Source organism: Egretta garzetta, unplaced genomic scaffold, assembly GCF_000687185.1.
Source record: "Egretta garzetta isolate BGI_Z169 unplaced genomic scaffold, ASM68718v1 scaffold51, whole genome shotgun sequence".
Taxonomy (NCBI): Eukaryota; Metazoa; Chordata; class Aves; order Pelecaniformes; family Ardeidae; genus Egretta; species Egretta garzetta.
In genome coordinates, this window is record NW_009258549.1 from 4,015,290 (window position 1) to 4,039,783 (window position 24,494).

Here is a 24,494-nt window from a genome sequence, read left to right on the forward strand (position 1 = left end):
TTTCTCAACCAGAGATGGTAAAAATGAAGACTCTTGCCGCTGATAGGACTGAGGGGATGATGTGAACTGCATAGCTCATTACTGCTGCAATAGCACCCCCATGAGCCAGGCCCACTGTGCAAGTGCTACGTCAGGACCTGTTAACAGGCTGGAGATGTACATCTGGGAACCTGTCACAGAGGGTTTTTGCCCTTGCTATCACTTGTACATCTCCATCGCTGCTAGCTATGGGGGCAGACTCTTGTCTCGCTTTGATCTGAACCACCACCAAATTATAGCTCTTACCGCTCCTCCAGCCGCAATGACTGCACTGGTACCTCCCCAACAGCAGAGGACACAGAAATAACTCTATCTTTGTGCAAGCTGCTGCCCCTTATCTTCAAGTAGCTGGGCTGCTCTCCCAGCTGTTTTGACAGATTCACTACATTGCTACAAAGAGCAGAGAAAACTGTTATTAGCCAAATAGAAAGGTGGACCTCTCTCTCTCTTAAATTACTATTTCCCAGAAGGTTCTGGAGTCCATTTCTTTCAAACACAAACCAAAGGAAAAATATGGAAGTGGAACTAATTCTGTACCAGACAACTTCTTGCATGGTGTAGCGCCAGTTCGAAATGAGCTCTTCCACTGCGGTTTATCAAATCCTAAAACTAACCTTACTATTTTATCTAGCGCTATCAAAACCTGTAAGCTATCAATATTGTTAAGTAAATTACATCCTGATGTTACACGCTGGTGAAGTTACACCCCGGGTCTACAGTGGGTCTGCACGAGCAACCCCGTGTAGACCATGCGGTCATGCGCAGCTTTATTTGTGCAAGACACGGACCTGACCCTTCTCCATACTGCAAAAGGTTGACGAGGTTGCTGTAGGCTACGCCGTCGGAGCATGCCCTAAAGGCAAGAGGTTTCTGCTGCAAGAGGCAGCAACTGCAAGAAGCAGAGAGAGGTCTGTTATGCAGAGTGCATCTTCTCCCTGCCCCCCCCCACCGTGTGAAGCAGCCTTTGCAGACACAGAATTCAGCCTTTTAGATTAGGTGATTAAACAATTATAAAGAACCAACTGGTTTAGACATCCTCCCTCCCCATCTAACGCTGTGCTTTAATCATATTGATTAAAAAACAAAAAAAAAGACAAAAAAAAAAAAAAAAGACATGAAACCCAACCACAGACGTAAGTGCTGATGGCCTCCTAGGGAGCTCCTGCTCTCCCATGGCTCTGTACTCTCCCGCCCCAAGCACATCAGTTGAGGAATGTTTTTCACACATGATGGAAAAATAATTCCATCAATGACAATAATTGCAGTTTTGAAGAAATCCCTGTGCCGGAATACCCGTCTTGAAGGTTCACCTGTCTTTATCTGAGAGGGCTGTGCTTGCCTGCCTTTACTACAGAAGGCCAGCAAGGCGCAGGGTCAGCACTCCCCTCTTCCTTCTTAAGCAGATGAGTAACAAGATGCGTAATGGAGGGATTAATCTGTGCGAGAAGCTTTGCGGTGCAGCACACTCTACTCCTCTTGGACAGACTAGAGGTAAATCTTGTTTTTCCTCCCACAAAGGCTATGTGCCAGCTTTCAGGTTTTAAGAATTTCCTTTGCTGCAGCCAGAGAAGGCAAACCGCACGACGGAGTGACTCTCTTCCAGCAAAGCACAACCTGCTCCGCAACTGCTACTGGATACTGCTACCCAGCGGCATTCAGCAATTCAACAGTGTTATTTAAGGCAAAGGGTATGTCATACCCTACCAGCTCTCGACCTCTAACCTGAGGCTTATTAAATAGCATTAAAAGGAGCTAAAATGTGTTAAATACTGTCCCACTATTACTTATAGAGGCAATCTATGTAAAGATGAGAGGCATGGTCTAGAAAATAGGAGCAGAATTCATCCCAAACATCACAGCCACCTGAGGAGCCTCTTGCTTCACAATCTCTGAAGTGCCTTAGGGGTCTCCTAGCTTCAGTCAAAGTGTGGGGCAGGCAAGAGAAAGAACAGCACAGGATTAAATTTAAATCTCCTAAACTGAGGCAAGGACAGAATTATCCATGATGAAACTTGGCTAAGACGGACGATCTTCTCTGCTGCTGCCCTTTGTAATCAGCTCTTCTTTATTCCCTCAAAAATAGCATTAAAACAAGAAGAAGAGGGACAAAGTCTGTTTTTCACTTCAAGATGCAAGTATTTTCCATCAGGTTCTCTAGAAGTGAATTGACGCAATTTTTTGGCTGGCACATGCAGTTACATACTGACCACACGGCAGAAATGCAGCGCACTGGCAACAGCAATCCCAGAATCGAGGCTTCCATCGCAAATACTTGTGCGTAGAGCTGCTTGTGCCACAGCACCTCACACTCTGTCTCCAGCTCCAAATGCCCAAACCACATCCGTTAGGAGTCACTTTTGTCTAAAAGAATGTTTGTATGTTTTGTGCTGCTTGTATGGAAACGTGTTCTCCTACAACTATTTTTTCAGTGAAATGACTTAACTACAGAGCCAGATTAGCTGAATCTTGTCTTTATAACAATACCTGAAGCTCTACCTTTGCTTGTGAGGAGGACACCAGAAAATAGATTTTAAAATATAGTAAAATTATTGTATTATGACTTTGCTTCTGGACAGTCTTTCTCTACCACGGGTGATTTACAACTTTAGTACTAAGATTAGAAATATTTTCTTTCATAGTTTGCTTTGATAAGTTATGCTTTTTTAATCTCAAAGATACCCACATACACCTCTGAAGCCTGAAATAATTTTAGCAATTCTAATGGAAATGTCATCATCTATTCAAACTACACCTGAGAAAACTTAGGTGGAGGTACCACTTGTAACATGACCATTTGCCTGCTGATTGAACAAACAACTGAGCAATTCCTCAACCACCTTGAGTTTGTCTCAGTCACAGGAGATTAAGTCTTTTGGTGAATTCAGTCTAATGTCTAAATCAACACTGCAGAATGCAGGAGCAAAACCAAGTTTTAAATATTGTAGGTCTATCACTAAAAGGAGGCTGAAGATGCTCCTGGCTTCCATCACTTTTGTTTTCATGCCTTTATGAAACGGTTTCATCATAACAACTGGTCAGTAGAGCCGAGTAGAGAGTTTAGTGCAAAATGTCTACTTCAGATTTAGCAGTAACACAGACCCAGAAAAGGCCGGCACTCCTCTCCAGACGGTTGTTCTGCATTCAGCTTTTTTGCAAAGACACTTTTTTATTCCTTTGAAACCACTGGCTGGTAGGCAAGTATTTTTCAGCTAAGTAGCAAGCAAGCATTCACTTACTTTCTTATGGGTAAAGCAACCAGAAAAATCTTCATGTATTTGCAGGACTTCCTTCATGCCACAGACCAGAAAAATCTGATAGACACTGAACTGAAGCTTTTACCAGCCACGCAGATGTCAGCCAACGGCATCAGAACCACTCTGAGTTCCCGTAAAGACAACAACCTCTCAGCTTCCCACAATTATTGTGACAGCTGGAATTTCAAAGTGCCATAGCTCATGAGAGAGCCATACTATTCATTCCAAATTTATTAAAACCACCAAAAAGACAGCAGCCTATCTTTCCACCGGATAACTCAGTTCAGACAGCAGAGTATTTTCACTGAAATTCTCAGAATTGTGATTGTTTCTTCTCCACTGGTGAGGTCTACAGAGTCTTGCATTAAATTTCATGTAATCTATCAAAGTATAATTAGAGCTCATTGTGTTTTTTCATTCTTACTTGTCATATGTAAATCCCATTTGGACTGAAAAGCATCCAGCATTGAAAGAAGATCATTTTTCTTGTACACAGATACTCCCAATACTCTTAAAAGAAGCAGTCAATGTAAGAGTTTTTATTCGTGTTCAAAAGACAACATTATCTGCAGGATTGCATTCCTATTTCATGCTTAGAATCGACTCAACTGAGATCCAAAAAAGGGTGCCATTTAACAATTCAGTAACGTATTTCCTGCAGCACTTAATTCCTCTCCCAGACATTCTCGGTGCTAAACTACCATGGAATTTCTCAATACTTCAAATATAAAACTGTTCTTCGGAACAGTCCTACTGCAAACTTAATGATGACACAGCATGATTTATTTGGATTTATGGACTAGGACTATTAAACAAAACTATGCAAAAAAGAACATATATATTTACATTAACTGCGACAACAGTTATGACCTTTATGCTTTATGGTCAGGGAAGTGTCTGAGAAGATCAGTGGAAAAATAATTAAAGCACATTTTTGAGAGGGCATACCACTTCTGAAGCATGGGGTAGTGCTCCCCGTCTGGATGAGAACATGGCATGAATTCACTTATTCTCACAAGGAACCAGGATTAGAGAACGTCACGTACTTCTGTGTAGCAAGCCTGTTTTCTTGAAGCAGTTTGAGCTACTCAGCTTAAAAAAGCAAAAGGTTATGTTGCTATCTAGGCAGTATCTGCATTGAAAATTTTCAAAATTCAAAATAGGTGGATTCAAGAAGGCAGCATGCCTACTCACTGGTAACGTACGTTCTGGCAGTTCAGAAGTCTCACTACCAGATATTTGGGACAATATCCTATCACTCTGTCTCACAAAAATACCTGAAGTTAAAAGAAAACTATGTCAAAAATCTTGTTCTTTATGAATTGTTTTAATGAACCAAATACGAAGTGGTATAAACACAGGTCAAGGAAAATAACATGGAAACCAGCCCCACCAACTGCTGACAGAAGGTAAAGATAGAAGAATAATTGAGGATGATTTGAGGGAAAACAAGAAAGCATAGTGAGAGATATTCATTCTTGCCAAGAAGATCAATCATAAACTAGTTAAAATTTCATGTCAAGTGCTTAAATAAGGTCTCTGCTTTGTTTAACATAGCGAGTCCACAGAAGAGTAGGGAATGGGCTATCCCTGAATTCATGGCAACAGGTCCTATAGAGTGTATTCCAAATTTCTCCAAATAATGGAGATGGCTAAAAAGGAAGAGGAAGTGAGGACCTTTCGTTACCCAGCCTGGTCTGAGAAATGGAACATGTTATCTAGACCCCATAATCTTTGGCATAGGTTCCTTTTTCAATGCCTGCGTGAATGCTTCAGTCCCATGACTGTGAAGGTTGCGGCGGCCAGTTTCTCATACACTAGAAACATAAGAGCAGCAGTAAGGACTGTCTGCAGGAGCTTTGCTTCAAGGCCTTTGTAGAGTCCCATTAATCCAAAACGCCTAAGGAGGAAAAAAAAAAAAACAAAAAAGAAAACAAGTGTGAATAGCCTTCCATAAGTAAATCAGTACACTACAAAGAAGAATTAATATAACAAGTTAATGACAATTATAAGAATCTTAAATTCATTCTTGATCTCGAGTGTCAGGTATATTTAATAATATTTTAAAGAGAAAATTCTGCAGAAAGTTAAGTCTTTTGTGCAAGAAACTTGCTTCTTTTCAAGATGAGAGGTGAATAAATTGGTATCCACAGATATCCTTGATAACACTTACTGTAGAGGTATTTTGGAGAATTTGGTTTTGTGTACTTGTTCTGCAAGATACTACAAAACCCAGGTTGACTCAACTGGCAAGTTTAAGGGGGGCAAAAAGAAATAAAAGTCAGATCCAGCAACACTTTAAACATATTAGTAATACTCAAGCCTTCTATACTATGTTAGAACAAACCAGAAAGCTCACCTCACTCTCTGTTGAAGAAGGTAAAGAACATTTCTAAGACTGCCTAGTGTTCGGTTCTCTGGGTTCAACCTGTGGCGTCCAAACTGAAAAAAAGAAGAGCATTTAGTTGTAGTATTTCCCCATGGTTGCTAGGCAGAGAACCCAACGCATGCTTAAAATCTGGAGAGCCTATCTTAAACTTCTTTTAACATTTACCAGGCTATATTAGCCACCAGCAAATAACTGAGGCCAAAGCTCACACTACTGAACTTTACGCAGCAAGCATTAAAACTGTATGTGCTACAGTAATTTGTTCTGGTTTTAAGATGGATTCTTTCGTGTTACACATGCCTGTATTTGCTCTCTTTCAATTGTTCTGGAGGAAACAGTTTTCAAGATCTCAAAAGCATAATTTGCAGAGTCTCAGCTAGTATATGACATTCAAAGCAAGTCCTTTCTGGCTTGCTCAGCTTTCATTTAACAAAGATTCAAAGCCTCATACATCTGCAAACCATTATTACATTGAGATTGCATAGCTGAACCCAAAATTTATGCCCAGCAATGGTCTTTGAGCAGAACATTTACATGTGAACTGCTGTGGAAGAATCAAAAATTGTTTGATCCACCTACCTGGCCTAAATACTACTTCTCTTTTACTTACTGTGTTTGTTTATCCCCAAACTGTTTTTTAGTAGACATGATAGCTGCTGCTGTAATTTTATGCCTCAGAGTTAAACTAGCAATTTCAGCAACTCCTTTTCTAGCATTCGCTGATAAGTCTTATCCAACACAGGTCGATAGTACTGTCAGCAAGCTGCAACTATGAATTATTAATATGCAAGGGTTGCCACACTTGTATTTATAACAACATAGCCAAATAGCTTTTGAAGCCTGTGTTACTATTCTGTGCTAAGAAAGGTGAACTTGAGCAACTGCCTGTGGATGAGTTCTCCCAGAACTTACTCAGGCAACTGGTACTTCTCAGACATAATAAATTACCACTGACAGTAGGTAGAGTATGCAAGCAGATTTAGGCTGTTTAGAAAGTACAAGAAAATTACAGGATAACACAGGTCCCTTTGCTATATGCCTCAAGAACTCAGATGGAAACAGCAGCAACAGAATGATGTTGGAAATCTCCCTTTATTAGGCAAATACGTGCTCACAATCCACGATCTTCTCATCAGCAACTAGCTCATTTGATATTGATAAATCAGCATTAAGGATTATTGTCAAAGGCTCAGACATACCCCCAAAAAATTGCTAACTAGGTTCCAAGTTACAGTGCCAGTCACCACCTGGATTACTCAAACTTCCAAACTACACAAAGATTAGGTGCTTCCTTCTCCTCTCTTCTCCACCGTCAGACTATTTTGTACTGCAAAGGTTCATCAAGGGGGAAAAAAAGGTTCATTTCTCCCTAGGATGTCAATACTTCACTGATTACCACAGAAGACTTTCCAAAAGGGCTAGCATTCTCTACACGAGAGAAAAGAGGCTTGAGTTTTAAAGGGAACTTTTTCACCCAGGATCACAAAGAACATTTTGTGTTGCTATTTCTCCAGAGGCACCTTTATTCATCCACTGTTTACCGACACATAGGTTAAAGAACGGTTTCACTACAAAATGAGTAACGCTAGCACCATGTACTTTTAATGGCTGAAAAGGAGATAGACAGCAAATGGCAAGGCTGGAAGCTGCTTACCACTATCAATTACACAGGATTACTGTTCATTATATGGAAGTAAGAAGAGCACTTTGCCAAAAAGTTGAAAGCAAAGGTGTAAGAGACTTCATTACAAAGAACCCTAATAACTTCCAAACAATAGTAAGTTTCTAAAGGTTTAAGGTTGAAAAGAGGCCTGTACTTCTAATTTGATGACACAACTTAATTATGATGTGTAAATTTTTTATGAATTATCTTGAGTTTGTATTAGCTTGTGTAAATCTGCTACAATTGTTTCAAAAAAACCCACAATTATAAAAAGTATACTTCATGCAGAATGTTATTTCTGAAAATACAAAACTTTTAGTCATAGCTTTTTTTTTTTTTTAAACATCACTTACTGTGAGTGACAAAAACATCATCAAATATAACAATGCTAGCTTTAGATTAGAAAACCCATTACAGAGTATCCCAAGTTTGAACTGGACAGCACAGGTATCAGAGATGCACGTTTCTGCTGTTCTCACCAGAGGTGGTTCAAGGTTCCTGGCCATTCTTCCTTTCACAGAACAAAGGGAAAGAAGGCACCCCTAGTGACTGCGGAACTAGAGACAGGGTCCTTGTATTCCCCATAATCACAGGGAGAGGATGGACTGGCATGGAGAAGTAGCATATAGGCCACTCTATTTCACAGTGGGCCACTGTGAGAAGAATCCCACCACCACAACACTGATGGTTAGCTGTGCTCTAGCAGAAAGGCAACTTATCACTGCTCAGGCAAGCCAGCAGTGAACTAGCTGACTTCAACTGAGGTGGAGCAGTAAGCACCAGCTGGTTAGCACATCATACTGGCAGCACAACTTACCAGAGCTGCCCTTTTTTTAAAGAATGACACTGTCACCAGGAGACAGAAGAATTTTATTCAAAAAGCCAAAAGGAGACAGATGAAACATGAAATAATGGTCACAAGATTGTAACCATTTCCATAGCAACCATGGAAAGGAACAAGGATTGAAGCTGTTGCATCGACGTAGCCCCATGAAAATTACACTGCTGTGCAATGCTAAAGCTAAAACAGAGCACTCCAGCTTTCCTTCCAGTTCTCCTTCACACCGGCATAAAATGCATCACAAATTAAAAATAGGCTGATGTTGCAACTTATTCAAGCAAAGCTAAATTTGCTTAAATGTTTTTCTGTATCTGTCACTTCAGAAAGAGAAGCCTGTGTTAGTAGCTTAATTCCTGAGACTTGTCCAGGTTGTTAAAATAGGATAAGAAATTGAAAGAAGGCACTAGCTCAGTTGATCCTCAGAAGTTAGAAAAACTTCAGAAAAAATTACTGCTAACAAAACTACGGCGTGGATGCCATTTTGTGCATCATCAGGGTGAAGTAGAAAGCTGTGCAGGCACACAAGTTTTACCCAGCAGTTTTTTAGGGTAGCAGCAACCACACAGTAAATATATTGATGTCCTGTTAGTCTGAAATAGAGCATCCAAACTATCTTTTTACAGGCTATCAAAAATCAAAATACATTTATTCCACTCTAATTACAGAGAAGAAAAACTAAATTAATTACAAAATTTGCATGCAAATCGCTTTTTCCAGATGAACAGTTAACAAGAAAAATCTATTAGATAAGTCTGAAAAGTGACACCCTTAGCATGGAAGGCTCCCGTTGAAATAATTCAACTAATTCTCCAAATCTATACAAGTTTTGGAAGATACATGTTTTGGAACATATATAAAGGCTTTACCATACAGGCAAGTTAGGGCTTCTCCTTACTTAGGAAAATAGCATTATATTTCATGTGGAAACACTTATTAATATTTAACTGTTAGAAAAATCATCAAGAAATAACTTACAAAAAATAGAGTAAAAAGCACAGAAATTAAGCTACAGTATGCCTGCTTATGTATGGTCAAGTTTCTTCCCCTCCCCCAACTTTGCCTTGTTTCAATATTATGACAGTACTGGTACATACTGAAGGTTGCAGCATTATCCAGCATACACAGAAATTGCAAGTGAGAATAAATGCAAGTGTTTCCATTACCACTACAATTAGCGTACAAGGCCGGGCAAGTGGTTAAAGATATTATTTATGAGGGAGCTCATCTTCCCCTGATGAATCACATTCTGGCTACTGACAAGGTCAGGCCATCATCCAAATAAAACAAAACCTATGAATAGAACTTTTTTTGACTACCCTAGGTCATCTGGAAACAAACTGGGTTTAGAGGATTTAATTTTAACTTCCCGCTTGACACATTTTCTATTTATACTCAAAGAAGTAAATCTACATTTTTGAGTGCCCAGAAGTATGGGTGCATCAGCTTCCATGAGACGCTGTACTGATGCATTATGTTGTCATTCCTACCAGCTACTTGAAACAAATGTGCACCAGTAATACCAAATTCTATCACAATCTGTCAGTACAAGATCAAAGAAGACAAGCATCCTGATCACTAACCTGCATTGTGCAAGAGGAGCTCCCAAAATGATGGGTTCATTAACACAAAGAAAAACAAGCCATATGAACAAGGCTTGCATTATACAGAACAAGTCAGAGGCAGTTACCCTGAAATAAAATTATTACTTACCCGCAGAATTGACTGTACTGTCTGCAGAGGATAAGTGACCGTGGTGGCAACTGCTTTGGCTACTGCACCAATGACGAAAGCATCCAAAGACGTGAGCTGTTCAATAGATAAAGGACATATTACTTCCACATAGTACCAGAACAGCCAGTTACCCCCATGTGTTTGGGGATTCTGTACTGGTACCTGCTACCGGGTTATCTAAGTATCTTTGGCATAAAGATTTCATGAAGTCTCTGGGTCTTCTCATTTTAAAGAGTTATTTATAGTTCAACCAACTTACTTTCCCACAACTAAAGTTTATTTGTAACTTCTACCTGCTCACAAGCTTTTGCATTTCTCACTATAACTAGGTTACTAAAACATAGTGGAGATAAAGGAATACAACTAGACCAATTTAAAGCACCGAGAGTAAACAAGAGATACAGAAATAGCATTTAAACTTACCATCAATCAATAAGCATTTCAGCTTTTGCAACATTTAAACTAACAAGTCACAGAGCACTTGTGAAAAGCTGACAGCGGAAGACTCCTTGAACATCACTCTCTAATCCTGAGACATATGCTATCAGGCAGAATTTTAGTCTCGATGTCATAGGCTAAAAATCTCATCCCCTATTAGTCAAGAACACCTGCTGGAAGCCCATCCTCACCTCCAAAGCCCACAATGTTCCACAATGCACCAAATACATTGTTATAGCCTAAGCTGGTTACAATGTATCTCAGTCTAACAGTGTGAATAATTTCAGTTTAATCACTGAAAATAAATAGGTGCCCTTATAAAAACAAGGTCCAAATTTGCAAAATATGTTGATTGCAATCAGAGATATGCACACATGCACATCTTCAGCAAGTCAATCTGATACATTTAAGACAATCAGGAAAAGATCAAATACAAAGAAAAAATGTTGTCCAGAATAAAAACTACCATTGCTAGGAGAAAAAAGTATTTTCCCTCTCCACTGACCATGGAGAAAACATGCCCTAATTTAAGTTAGAATGAAGTAATTTAAAAGAAACACAAGAAATAAATACAGCAATTAGCCAACAGGCATATAACAATGCAGAGGGAAGCCCAGCTTGTCGCTCAAAAAAACGTATTATCCATAATGTAACGGGATAGATCCATCAGGCACAAAGAGAGTGCTACAGCTGCAGTACTGACTAAAGACAGTAAAAACCCCAAGCCTCATTTATGATGTCTTGAGAAAAAACAAGATGGCTCTAGTGTCCATCCTTGGAAAAAGGATACTGAAAAATTGAGGGCTTCAGGAAAAAAAGTGTTATTAAAATGACAGGGTCCAGAACAAACCTGAGATAATTCAAAGGCTCAACATACTTGATTGACTGGAGAAAGGGTTAAGAAGTTACTTCAAAACAGCCCGTATGTACCTACTTATAAAACAGGCATATTGGGATTGAAAGCTCTACTTTAAAATCAAGACTTGTGAACAAATCTAAACAAATGTGGACAAGAGGTGCAGTTTTATTTTTACAGGAAGAGTCACGTCATGATGATGGATCTCTTTTAGAAGATATACTAACTCAAAAAAACCCTCAAAAATACAAAAACCAAAACCAAACCTACATTTCTGAATTTGCTCAAGTAACGCATGTCAAAGAACTTGTCTTACAGCAGAACATGTCCATCACCTGGCCTCAAAACATACTCACTTGCAGCTGCTTTTTCAAAAGCTTCCTTTTAAAGCCTTCATAAAACATGAACTGAATGGCAGGATTGAAGACCAGCAGCAAGGAGGGGAAAGTACCATTCCATAAAGCTAAGACTCCTTCATCTCTCATTATCTGATGAAAGGCATCTGAGAAGAAAGGCAGGGGGGCCAGGGAGAGGAAATCATTAAAATTTTGAGTACGTAATTTTGACTGTAGAAGATAAGAAAACTTACACTTAAAGCCTAATATTCAAAGTGTATAAAAATCCACTGCAGCCTTTTATGCAACTTTTTAAATCTTCCATTCTAATCTGGAAGTTAACAGAAAAATAGTGACAAAGGAGGTTCTTGCTCATATCACCATTAATGTAAACAGTTTACCATCTGCCTAGACACCCCTGCTCTTTTTAGTACAAGCTCAGGACCAACACTAAGGTATTCTAGACCTTCTTCAAAACAACAACATTTATTTATTCACAAAAGAAAGACAGCCTGAATGTGTGGGTGATCAAGAGATTAAGGTGAGTAAAGTTTCATTTGCAGGTTATCTGTCCAAACTCAGACTCCCAGCTACCACCTCACTGGGCCCACTACTACTCCAGGATTTGTATGGTAAGACACCTGCCTTTGCAAAAGACATGTTAGTTACAGGTGTACATACTAGAAACTCTTAATTACCACCAGAAATGGCCAAGTCCAGTTTCCTGTAAAACTCATGACTGCAAAGTGATAGGGAAGCATAGAGATTCCAGACTGAAATCAGTTACATGAATAAAAGCCTTCAAACTTCAGAGTCCTTGATTTCATTTAATGAATTTTCTCTCTGGTTGAAGACAACAGGCACTTACCTATTATGCCTTTATAATTGGTTGGTACAATGTCTTCATTTCTAAATTTTGCTCCCTGCAGCTTCAGACGTGTGTTCACTACCCAAAGAGGAGTGGTCAACAGGACATTCACTACACCTAATATAAAACACAACACAAAGAAAATCAGCCAGAACCAGAAGATTTCAGTGTTTTCTTATCCTCTTTTACTCCAGTTCACACATTACTGAAATTACTGGTAGGAAAAGGGGGAAAAATTAACACAGCATAATGGCAAAACTAAACTGGTTATTTATAATAAACTACTTCAGCTATCCCCCCCCCAGATCCACCATGAATTAGTTGTCAGCAGATTGCACGCAGTGTAAAGACATTTCTGCTACTTCTCCCCAAAACTAAAAAAACAAACAAAAAACCCGAAAAATACCAAACACCAAAACACACCAAATATGAGTATGTTGAAGGAATCTTAAGTAAACTTGTTACTTTGCTGCATACTACACCACACTGGAGCACAAGATACTCTACTGTTTCATGCCCTACTTCACTCCATGATGACTTGCTGCCTGCCTACTTTCAGAAAGAAACAGAGTGATAAGGTTAGAAGGATTATTTTAGGAGAAGAGATCAAAACAGATAAACGCATGCAGCTTGATTACCAAACAGAGCTCCTACACTGCCAAAAGAATGAGAATATCTGGTTTCTAGAGTCACTAAGTACATTTAAGGTGGAAACACAGGATTCTGCAAATATTTTATGAGGCTTAGAAATCACAAGAGATTACACACAGTAAAAAAACTCAACAATAAAGTTTGAAAGTTGAGTATCAGAAAGTAGGATGGGGGAGGAGAAATGGACAAGCACACATAAGGCTGCAACAAAGAGGTATTGCAAAGTACAGTTCTAAAGTAACAGGGAGAAGGATAAAGTGACATTACTTCTGCAATCAGCTGGTACAGGTCTTTCCTGTTCAGTAATGACCGAGGCAGTTACTTTGAAGTAACTATGTAAAAACAAGCTTCTGATCTTTCTTAATATTTCTGCATCACAGAAATTAGCAACTGCTTCCACACTGGTTGCTTCCGTCAGAGTCTGAGTGAGAGACGGAATTATTCCACTCTATTGGGATGGACACAGTCGATCACTATCAAGAACAGTAAAACTGAAAAAGGTGAAACTTCACTACATTGTCCCTATTTGTTGTTGTTCTTTTCCTTTAAGAGGGTTCAGAAACACAGAATATATACATAAGTATATTTCAGTATCCTTCATAAGGACTACAACCAGATCTCAAAAAGTTTTGAGCAAAATCAAGCACTGGAAAAGGCAAGCCACATTAGTCTCTCTTAACCAAAGTCACGGTGATTACATTATGGAGCAACAGGTTAGAGCAAAACATGTAATTTTTCACCCAGACTCAGTTAAAGAAGATAAAAAATTACCTTTCCAGTCCGGAAAATAAAGTTTTAAAATATATTTTTCTAATTTGTATTTGCTACCAGTAAACAGAATGAGAGATGGGTAGGGAGAATTAGTAAACCCCTCGAGTGGATTTTTTCAATTTACACCAGATATTATCCCATTATAAGGATACAAACTACGGACATTGAAGAATTGATTTAACTGACAAGCTATTACCTTAGTTCCCATAGCCTTTGTTCCAGAATGTAATTATAAGAAAGTTTCCCCGGTGCCAACTTAAGAATTTATTTCCTTACTTTCCCCCAACTATTCAGCCATTCATTGTGCCTACACACTGAAAGTACAAGAAACTAGCAAAAAGTAAACACCACCCGCCACCAAGTAATCAGAGGCCTTTTTTTGCAGGTTTTTAAAAATTGGCTTGTTTCAGTGTGGTTTCATGAGCAATTTTTCCTGTAGAATAGTACAAACACAGGCACACAGTGGTAATTTTTCACATTGGATTTGCTAGAAAAGCCACTAGTGTCATCACCCCTTCAAATAAACCACTGTAGCATCCACGTGAGAGGAAGGGATGAAAAAGAACATAAAGTTCCCACTGTACTTGCATATATATAGGGACTTACTGTCACTTGCAGATGATGATCCAAAAAGAAGTCTGAGAACTGGCACCCAAATCCTTACATTAAAAGCTCTTACTTATCCTAATAAAAAAATATTTCAGAATTGGCATATATCTTTCCCTCTGAAAAAAAATTATCACCTCTCACTGCCACTTGTCTTCAACATCTAAAAGAAAATGCTTAGATACAGTGGTAAACAACACACCAGACACAAATAAAATACTAGACTGCAAGAGCACTGTGCTGTGTGCCAGAATTCACAACAGGAAGTTTATGCACCTACTTAAGAGGTGGGAAGGACACAGAAGAGCAATCAAACAGAGCTGTACAACAAAGCAGGTCTGCGTATAGCGGGAAGCACAAGCACTCAGTGTGACCTCCAGTGAACTTCATAAGAAAAATATTAGAATATACTAAAAGTACATTTTTGATGAAATTGAGATTTAAGTATTACCTGCAACAACCCCAAGAACCAAGTCTTTTCCAGTGGTTGAGTGCTGACCTTTGACCCAGAGAGCTTTAAGACTATTAAATGTATAAAAATAAACAAAATTGGAGCAGCAAAGGCTGGAGATAACAGGGAACCATCCTCGATAGGGTGCCAACCTAACAGAAAGGAAAAAGTCATGGTAAGGGATCAGCAAAGTATTCATAAGCTCTGGTTCATTTTACATGTTGGCGGAGGGTCCCAGAGATACAATACTGTCTGCTACATACAATACTAACTAGATATGTCTTTACCTTTACTGGCAAAAAATCATACCATACTAAAAGCCTAACTGTACCATAAAAAAAAAAAATTAAGCACTTAAATTTATAAATTGTAGTAATCAGGAATAATTCCACTGAAAAGGAGCTGCAGAGGTACAATATATTTACAGTGAGAAGCTTGGGGGTCACTCACTCCAAAAGTGAGCATTACCACTGTATTTGCTCTCTACTAACAGACAGCGATGAATTACAAACATCCAGAAGATGAATACATGCTTGAAGTATGTATGTTAACATACAGACTGATATGGTCAGTCTGAACCATATATTAAACCATACCAAGGCATGAGGAGAATTCCCACCTTTGTTGAGAAACAGAGTTGTCAGTCCAGTACAAAAGATAACATTCCAGTAAAGAGATGCTCACATCTCCAAGGAAACAAAGCAATGCTTAACATAGCTGGAAAAAAATTTAAGACAACTACTCCTTCAATATGAAATAATTAAAAAAAAAAAACAACTAAGGAAGAAAAAAATATGTATCTGTCTGGATTTTCACATAAATTTTAAAGATGGAAGACTAGTTACTGAAACTAATATACTCCACCAAGGACAGTCTTCCAAAAGATGCAACCTAGGGCATGAGACATGCAGGTAGGAGGAATTTCCAATAAATGCCTTGCCGTAAAGTCTACAGCAAAACAGGTAAGTGAGAAAGACATGACCTATTTAAATTTAACTAGCTTAATCACAGATAAAAAACTGAATGCCCCTTTATGATTCACAGCTATCTTATTTTTCAGGTGTTGTGAATAATTGTCATTGTTTGTGTGCCATCTATCTTGATTTAAGAATGATTTCATAACAGCTGACTAAGAAGCCTTCCTTCTCTGACAGGCCTGATGTGCCTGTAGAACAGGGGCACCTCAACAACCGCCTTACATCCTCGGCATGTTCTACAATACATCCAAAAAGAATAATGATGATGTGTACCTTCACTGAAGCTGCACAGGTAGAGAACTGGTATCCACATTAAGAGCATAAGAATCTCCTCAATGACCAGCAGTAATCATGGAGGCTCTTTAGTATTCATTAAAATATTGGGAATATACAGAATATAAGGATCCCCAAGAACGAGACCATAAAAGGTCTAGTAAACACAGCACCTGACTGTTCTTATGATGATATATGCTAGGTTTTAATTTCAAATGCAACAAGTGCTTCTCCCTCCCATGTAGCTGGGAATACACCATGCTATTAGGACTGGTTTTGAAATGACAGGCTTAGCTAACCATACAGTTACAATTACAAATTAACTGACTATACAGTTAGTCATGAGTAGAATTAAAGCAATTTTTGCATCACCTCTCTCTTCCGTGCTGCCAAAAAAAAAAAAGGGGGAGAAACACCCTCTGGGAACCATGTCCTCTAACTGAGAGTGTTAGTTTGGTTTTGCTTGATTTATTGAAAATATTAATCAGAAATTCTTGAAGAAAATATCTTACAGTACAAAACATGAAACCATGACAAAAAACATGAGTTTATTTGAATGACTTGTCAGTGCTAGCATCCATAATTCACACACAAATCCTTCTGCACACAAATAAAACCTAAGTTTGTCTTCCAAACTGCAACCTTAAGAAGAATTCAGTGTACACCTTTCACATCGCCTAGAAAAGGATGAAAGTACAGGGAAGAAAGCAAAGCCGTTTGATAAACTTCTACAGAAAGTCCATTAGCTAAATCTATTTGCTTTATGTTACATCTAGATGAGAAAAGCAGTCTCACAAAAGGATAATATGAGATGAGACTCTACAAACTAATGTGAACAAGATGTTTATGATCTCACATCACAGATTTTGGATTTGTTGTAGGTTTTTATTGGGCTTTCTTATTCCAGACCCATCTTTAAAACTAGTACCATTGCTTAGCCAGGCCCTGCCAACACCTTTGGAAGAAACAAAGTTTACCTCTTGCCAGAATTACTGATTTTTCTGTTTCACAGGAAAAATAGGATGACCACTTTTGCAGTCTCTCCATTTCAGCTAACCTCTTTTCTTTTTTACTTTTTTTTCTTTTTTAAAATTGACATTTACTTGACACACTCATGTAACAAATGCAGTGCAGGAATGTGAACAAAAGAGATCACCAACTGACTGAGAAGTACTCATGCATACAACTGCCAACTGCTCAAGTTCAAAGGTGGCAAAACATTATTGGCCAAGCTAAACTTTCATCAACTTTAATGCCCTGGAAGCTCTGCTCTACGTAAGAGTTCCAGGGATTCACTTAGGAAAATACTTGTAACAAGGACACACATACAACTGTTTTCCTCAGCCAGCTCAACTGAGACTGTGTGGCAAATAAAGCACAGCACTGCTGAAAGTTAACTGCTTTTAGCTAGATCTTCAATCTCATCAGCACAAAGCATCACTTGTTGTTTATTTCCACACATTCAGGAGGAGAAAAACCTTCTAACTGGGAAACACATCTCAATTCTTCTGCTGAAAGTAGCTCAGCTCCCCAAGTTTCGTCTCGGTTATGAGAAATGGGCACACCCAAGAATCCAGGCAAACGAAGCTGGTTTGTCAGGTACATGAAGATATGTTTGTGTACAAACCTACATTTCTGAGGAAGCACAGTTACCTCCCTAATGAAGGCACAGTTACATCACTGAACAGCTCGATTGCATAAGGTGCTCAAGAAAGTTAATTCGAATTAGCTAAAGATGAACACATAAGATTACGTAAGTCATATCACACTTCTATGAAGACATTTTAATTCAAAGTAAAAAATCTGCCCACATGGACTAATTACTCCACTCTCACAGCAAATTCAAATTAGTTTTAGAGCTTGCCTACATGAAGACAAGAGGAAAATTAGTGTCTACTCACAGGCCTTCTTCTTTGATTATTTCCAATAGGACTGCCGGTGTTGTCTTAGACTTCCTCTTCTCATCAACTGGAAAACAGAAAACCAAACTTTTAGATCATTCTGATTTTTAGCATTCATTTTCAAGTCTTTCTCTTTCCTGTTCTGAACACATCCCAGAAGAGCATGTTTAATCACAGAATCACAGAATGGCAAGGGTTGGAAGGGACCTCAGGAGATCATCTAGTCCAACCCTCCCGCTAAAGCAGGCTCACCTAGAGCATGTTGCACAGGACTTCATCCAGACGGGCTTTGAATATCTCCAGAGAAGGAGACTCCACAACCCCCCTGGGCAGCCTGTGCCAGTGCTCCATCACCCTCAGAGTGAAGAAGTTTTTCCTCATATTCAACTGAAACCTCTTATGTTTGCCCCTTGTCCTGTCACTGGACACCACTGCAAAGAGTCTGGGTCCGTCCTCGTGACATCCACCCTTAAGACATTTGTACATGTTGATGAGGTCCCCTCTCAGTCTTCTCTTCTTCAGGCTGAACAAGCCCAACTCTCTCAGCCTTTCCTCGTAGGGGAGATGCTCCAGTCCCTTTATCATCCTAGTTGCTCTCCTCTGAACTCTCTCTAGGAGTTCCTCACCTTTCTTGATCCAGGGAGCCCAGAACTGGACACAGTACTCCAGGTGGGGTCTCACCAGGGCAGAGTAGAGGGGAAGGATAACCTCCCTCGACCTGCTGGCCACACTCCTCTTAATGCACCCCAGCATACCATTGGCCTTCTTGGCAACAAGGGCACACTGCTGGCTCATGGTAAGCTTGGACAGACATTCCCTACTTCTGTAGCAATTCCAGAAAGCATCTCCTTATTTTCATTTGCTAGGTGAGGCTGCTTCCTTTTTTCATTCTTCCCCAGACTAGCAGGTTCTGTTGGGCACCACAGTATCTGCAGTTACCAATTCCTAACCTAACAGATGTGACATGAACTGAAGGTAGGTTCACCATAGAGACTAGAACTGGGCCTGCCTAACTGCTCTCAGAATTGTACCTTGGAGTCCAGACTAGCACCATTAGCACAGCAATCCCTTACAGTTAATCTGCAAACAGCTAAACCGTAGCAAAACACTGTCTCTTCCTGCACTGAAAGCAGCTCAACAGCGATATGCTGCTCATTTCTCAGCCACATATGTCTGATGAGCTGGCTGATGCTCTCCCTCTAGTTCTTAATAATGCTTTAGTCATAGTGCTAAAATGCTTGGTGATTCTGTAACTTTTGACCAGGAGGTAAATCATTAGAACACCAAAATTTACACCCAGATTGCATTTTTGTAAATATCAGACATTCCTACTCCCAGTTCTAACCCTGATTTCTCCTTTTAAACCATTCTCAGGAATAATTCTAGACTAGTTTTTCATGATACTGCCCTTGCGTTTTGAAGTGTTCTCAGCATCCAAAGCAACACACAAATGTAATCCTGTGTAATCTCACACCTTTATTTTCCTTTTTGTTCTTAGATAACGATGTAAAAGCCATGTCTGGCCACACATCACACAGCTTTTCAGCTAATTAAAAGGTTGCGCAATACTTTCAATAGGGAGAATTACCTTCAGCTGGGAAAATGGTGTTAGTGATTAAACTGTGTTAGTGTTACACGAGAAAGACTGCTCATGCCACGTAGGTCCCCCTACAACCACCCTTACAAGCACCCAAGCCAAGATTAACAGAAACACCATTGTACAAAGAAACTAGAGTTTGACACTTACCCTGAAGTCTAAGCCTAGCTGTATCCAAAGGAAAAAATACAGTCATTGCAGTCACACTGCCCTGAAAAACAAAATAAACTGGCTGTATAGTGTAGCAGTTGCTTGTACAGATGCCTACCAGACTCTGTAGCCCTCCACTTCTCACCCAGAAACCAGTGTACTGAAAAAGTTTAAAAAGGGGATAAACTCTATACGTAACAATGTCTTTTTAAAGTGTTTTTTGGTCCCACAGTTACAAACCAAGTTTTTTCTCTTGTATTAGATCAAGCTAAAATTAAAACCATTAGAAGCTTTTTGCCTAAGGAGAAAGTTTCTGAAGTCTGTTGACAGATAATAATGTGGATATCATGTAGCATACTGCACTTTCTCTGCATCCCATTAGTCCCAGTACCCAATCTCTGGTTTAAAAAAAAAAAAAAAAAAAAGGAAGAATATGACACAACCAACTGTTGTGTTACAATAACCTGGTTTTGACTTAAGGAAAAAAAAAAAAACAAAAACAACCACCACTTTTCTTCATTAAAAAACTAACAGTAAATGTTTTTTAGGACTTAATTTAGCATTGTACTGAATTCCAATTTAGGCAATAAAGATCTGCCTACCAAGACTCCCCTTGTGGCATGAATTATAGATAACGAATTAAATCATGACCTAGATGTCACCAGATTCACTTCTTGCAAATCCAAATCTCTCTTCACTTCCTGTGCGGTCCAGCCATTAAATCCCCTAAATGGAAGAGCCAGCAGCCACTCTCCCTTACAACAGGGTTAAATACTGTATTTGCAAATGCCCTTATCAAGCCACTGCTCCCTCTCTCTCCACCACCATTCAGCTTCTTCATTCTTTACTACTCTAGCATTAATATTGCACAGCTTTTGGAAAAGGCATCTAACCCCAAAAGACCCTGGCTTGGTGTAAACCTGTTAACACTCTATGGCAGTATTAAATGCATCAAGTGGCTGCTAAAGCTGTGGCGCTCCTCCATTAGTAGCCATGCAAACCATTTAAACGGTGGGAAGGTCTGGGATGCCGCAAGTCACCCAAGCACTGCGTTTGAAGCACACTACACAGTCTGACTTAAACTTTTCTAGAACTATGTTATGCCATATAGTGAAGCGAGTTTGCCCCTGGAAACACTCCAGCTCCTGAGCAGGCTGCTTGGACCTATCTCTACAACCAGCAACAGAGGATTATTTTTCAGGTGCTGTTTCCTCACCAAGTCTCAGTTGAAGTCTTAACAAGGCTTAAGTTTTCCCAGTTTTCATAACAGCAGGTAGCAGATGAAAGGAAAAACCTGGCCACAATTACCTGGTTATTTTAACCCATTTAGTTTGGGCTCTAGCCAAAAGGGTTGGTTCTGCTCTCCCACCTACTGGTCCAGTGTCTGCTCGGTCTCTACCTACTATGTACACAGCTGGAGAGCAAGTAGGATTAATGAACCCATCTGACTAAAAACTTACAAAAAATACGTTTCAGTTAGAAGGCTAGTATCAGCACAAAAAGAAGTGCCAGAAAAGAGCCAAAATACACCTATTAATGACAGCTGCGTTACAGCAACTCTGAAGCCAACCTCAAAATGCAGTTACACGCACCTATGCACAAAACAGCTACAAGACTGCACAGTCACTACAAGTTCCAGCCTTGCCCTACTCCATTTAACCTGCTTCCATCCTCCCAAAGTGAGATTTATCCCAAATCCTACTCTTGGTCAAATCCACCATATAGCAACACAAACACTTGCATTCAAAAATCAGAAAATGGAAATTGGAAAATAATTGGGGTAGCAGCACACAAGACAAAGGGGTGGACACAAGGTACAGAATAGACTGAGTTGGAAGGGACCTAGAACGATCAGTTAGTCCAACTGCCTGACCACTTCAGGGCTGACCTGAAGCATATTAAGGGCATTGTCCAAATGCCTCTTAAACACTGACAGGCTTGGGGCATCAACCACCTCTCTAGGAAGCCTGTTACAGTGTTTGACCACCCTCTCGGTACAGAAATGCTTCCTAATGTCCACTTTAAACCTCCCCTGGTGCAGCTTTGAACCATTCCTACATGATGAGCCTCACAGGCTTCTTAAAAATGGATTAAACCATATGAAGCTGTAGCGCAACAGAATGTCATGAGATAACTCAGCTGATTAACAGGTTACTGCCAATAACAGATAATTTGTACCCTCTCCCCTCCTTTTGCTAAATTGAGGGAAATAAACTCAGAAAAACAGAGTTACTTTCTTCCTGGGTTTATAAATGGAACAACTCAACTACATGGCGAGGAGACTGCCAGAAGCATCATATGGAAGAGACAGGATCTCATGGCTAGAAGAGCAGGACCAGTCCCTTCCCCAGCAACAAAAACTCTTGAGATGGGCTCAGATTCCTTTACTGAATCACACTTGAAAAAAAAAGCAACTCGCATTACTGATTGCAGGTACATATGATAAAGCGTACAACCCTGTACTGCTGAAAGGGTGAGGCCTTGCTCACTGCCTTCCCCCCCACCTCCTCTGCACTTTGCAAAGTCAAGTGATGCAATCGTTGAACGATCACTAGGACAGGTACAAACTGGCTTAAGTAACCCCAGCTCTTGGTCAACTGTATTTGCATCCCTGCCTCCTCCGTTCTGGTGGCATAACTTTTTGGGCACCTATAAGATGATGCAGACAAGGAAACTAATGTGGCTGAAAAATAACTTTTTTCACTGGGCTACTTCTTCAGTCAGATCAGTTCCCTGTTCAGCTGCAGCACCACATAAACAGCTGTGCAGTAGCCAAGAGGTGGCAGTAAGTGGCCAGAACAAACTGCCCGAGGCGACTGCTGCCAAGAAGCAGCATGCAGGACCACAGCCTAAAGCTTTATTTTCTAAAAAATAATAATAATAATAAAATATATATATAAAAAAAAATTATTTTGTCAGCCAATATACCACCATAATGCCTCTAAAAAATTCCCATTCCTACAGCTGTCGTAACAGGAAGGTTACTTCATAGCTATATGCAGAGTTAAAGAATAGTTATGCAATTCCATCACAATTAAGTTCACAGGAAGTCAAGCACTGATTTTTTTTGCTGATGAAAAAACAATTCATTTGTCCCAGGTTTGACCAGGTAGCCTAGAAGATACATGAACTTTCATCCTACTAGAACAGAAACAAAAATTATCATGTTGTGATCTGACATGTTCTTCTGACTCATTACCTCAGCACAGTTCTGTGCGTTGCTTTTTTTTTTTTTCTTTTTTTTAAATTCTTGCATCACATCAACGTGCTTTATAATAATTTAAAGAAATGGTGAGATGGTATCAGAATAATTAGTACCCAGTCAAAGATCTTGCCAAAATTTATATAGTACAGCAGCAAACAGAAATCTCTAAGTCAATGAGTACATCTTTACTAGAACAAAAAATTATCACAGTTTCTAGCATAAGGCAGTAAAAAAAAAAACCCAAGAAAAAAAGCCATCTTGTTTTAGGAAAAAATTCTTGCCCCAGAGCTTTAAATTACGTATGAATATTAGTGACAGAAAGTGGAAGTCACAAGGGTACAGAAGTCCAATGGTTCCATAAAGTTGTCTTCCTTCACAGCAACATCACTGCAGCAGAGACATAAGCATCTTTAAATACAAGGAATGTCTATTAACTTAATTAACACCACCAAGGAACTAAACCATTTTATCGTGCATTTTAAGTTTATGGCTGGATTTATAATTTTGGTTCATACCACAAAGTTTGTTCAGAAGCACAGCCTCATTATAGGAATCTGTATACGAGAGGGAGAAGCCAAGAGTGAGCGCTACACAGTATTACCAACTTCTCTACAGCAGCAAGAGGAGAGTGAGCAGTATTTCAATAATGAGATCGCTTAGGAGAGTTCCACGTTTTTAAAGAGGAAACAAAATCCCCATTGCCTTTGATGCATAAATAAGCAGACTTAAAACACTTTAAAGAGCTGACAATAATCCCATCTTTATTTATGATAAAAACAACCTTTAGAGTCTTTTTTTCCTTTCTCCGCCAGGCCAATTTAGAATCAGCCTTGATGGTTCAATTACACTTAGTGACTTTCATCCTGTGGAAGACATTTTGAGGGTTTTCTTAAAAGACTCAAATTAGAACAGAAAGTTTTGCCAGAACAGTAGGTCAGCAACTGCCAAAATACATATTTAGGTGTGCTTGCCAGTCTGGAATAACCCAAGAGTAGAGCTGCATCAGCTTGCTTGAAATCCATCGATACATCTGGTCCAACATGCTACATGGCGCTAAAATTCTTAATCTGTTGGAAGTACAAGACTGATTTGCTCTTTACAGAGCTAGCACTCATCCATTCAAGGGCCGGGCATACTAGGAAGCCTACAGAAACTAACCACTACTTTTTCATTTACAAGTGTCGTATGAAAAACTGAATTCAATAATCCATACAGACCTCCTCTAGTGGCATTGCACTTATTTAATGTTTTGATTGACACCTCACCCTTCACGATTTGTGTTTATAAGACAAATGCAGAACGCGGATGCTTAGTACAACTCTTCATTTTACACAGCTGAAGCGTCGTTCCTCTACCTTAACTTCTGGGAGGCTTACATTTTCATCGTTAATTTGATGCCCAACTTCAGATGCTTACACGCTCTCTTTCTAAGGGAGGACACCTGCAGCTCCTCTTGGGTTCACAGGAGGCTCCAGCCCCGAGGTTTATCAACCCCCCT

The 24,494-nt window shown here is 39.5% G+C and overlaps 2 protein-coding genes across 2 annotated transcripts in view; both read right to left on the reverse strand.

Moving 5' to 3' along the window:
- MRTFA (myocardin related transcription factor A) overlaps nt 1-2,380 on the reverse strand; it is a 128,708-nt gene extending 126,328 nt beyond the window's left edge. Inside the window, 3 exon segments of the mRNA XM_035903192.1 lie at nt 286-429; nt 833-928; nt 2,247-2,380. Of these exon segments, the coding sequence (XP_035759085.1) occupies nt 286-429; nt 833-928; nt 2,247-2,380 (374 nt within the window).
- A 1,656-nt stretch (nt 2,381-4,036) lies between these two features.
- On the reverse strand, nt 4,037-19,847 carry SLC25A17 (solute carrier family 25 member 17). Its single transcript, XM_035903291.1, has 8 exons — nt 19,792-19,847; nt 18,045-18,111; nt 14,894-15,045; nt 12,415-12,531; nt 11,568-11,713; nt 9,897-9,992; nt 5,653-5,735; nt 4,037-5,193 (listed from the first exon to the last, which is right to left on the reverse strand). Exons 1-8 carry the CDS (start codon nt 19,835-19,837, stop codon nt 5,046-5,048), a joined length of 855 nt encoding a protein of 284 aa, XP_035759184.1. The 5' UTR covers nt 19,838-19,847; the 3' UTR covers nt 4,037-5,045.
- Between the last annotated feature and the right edge of the window lie 4,647 nt (nt 19,848-24,494).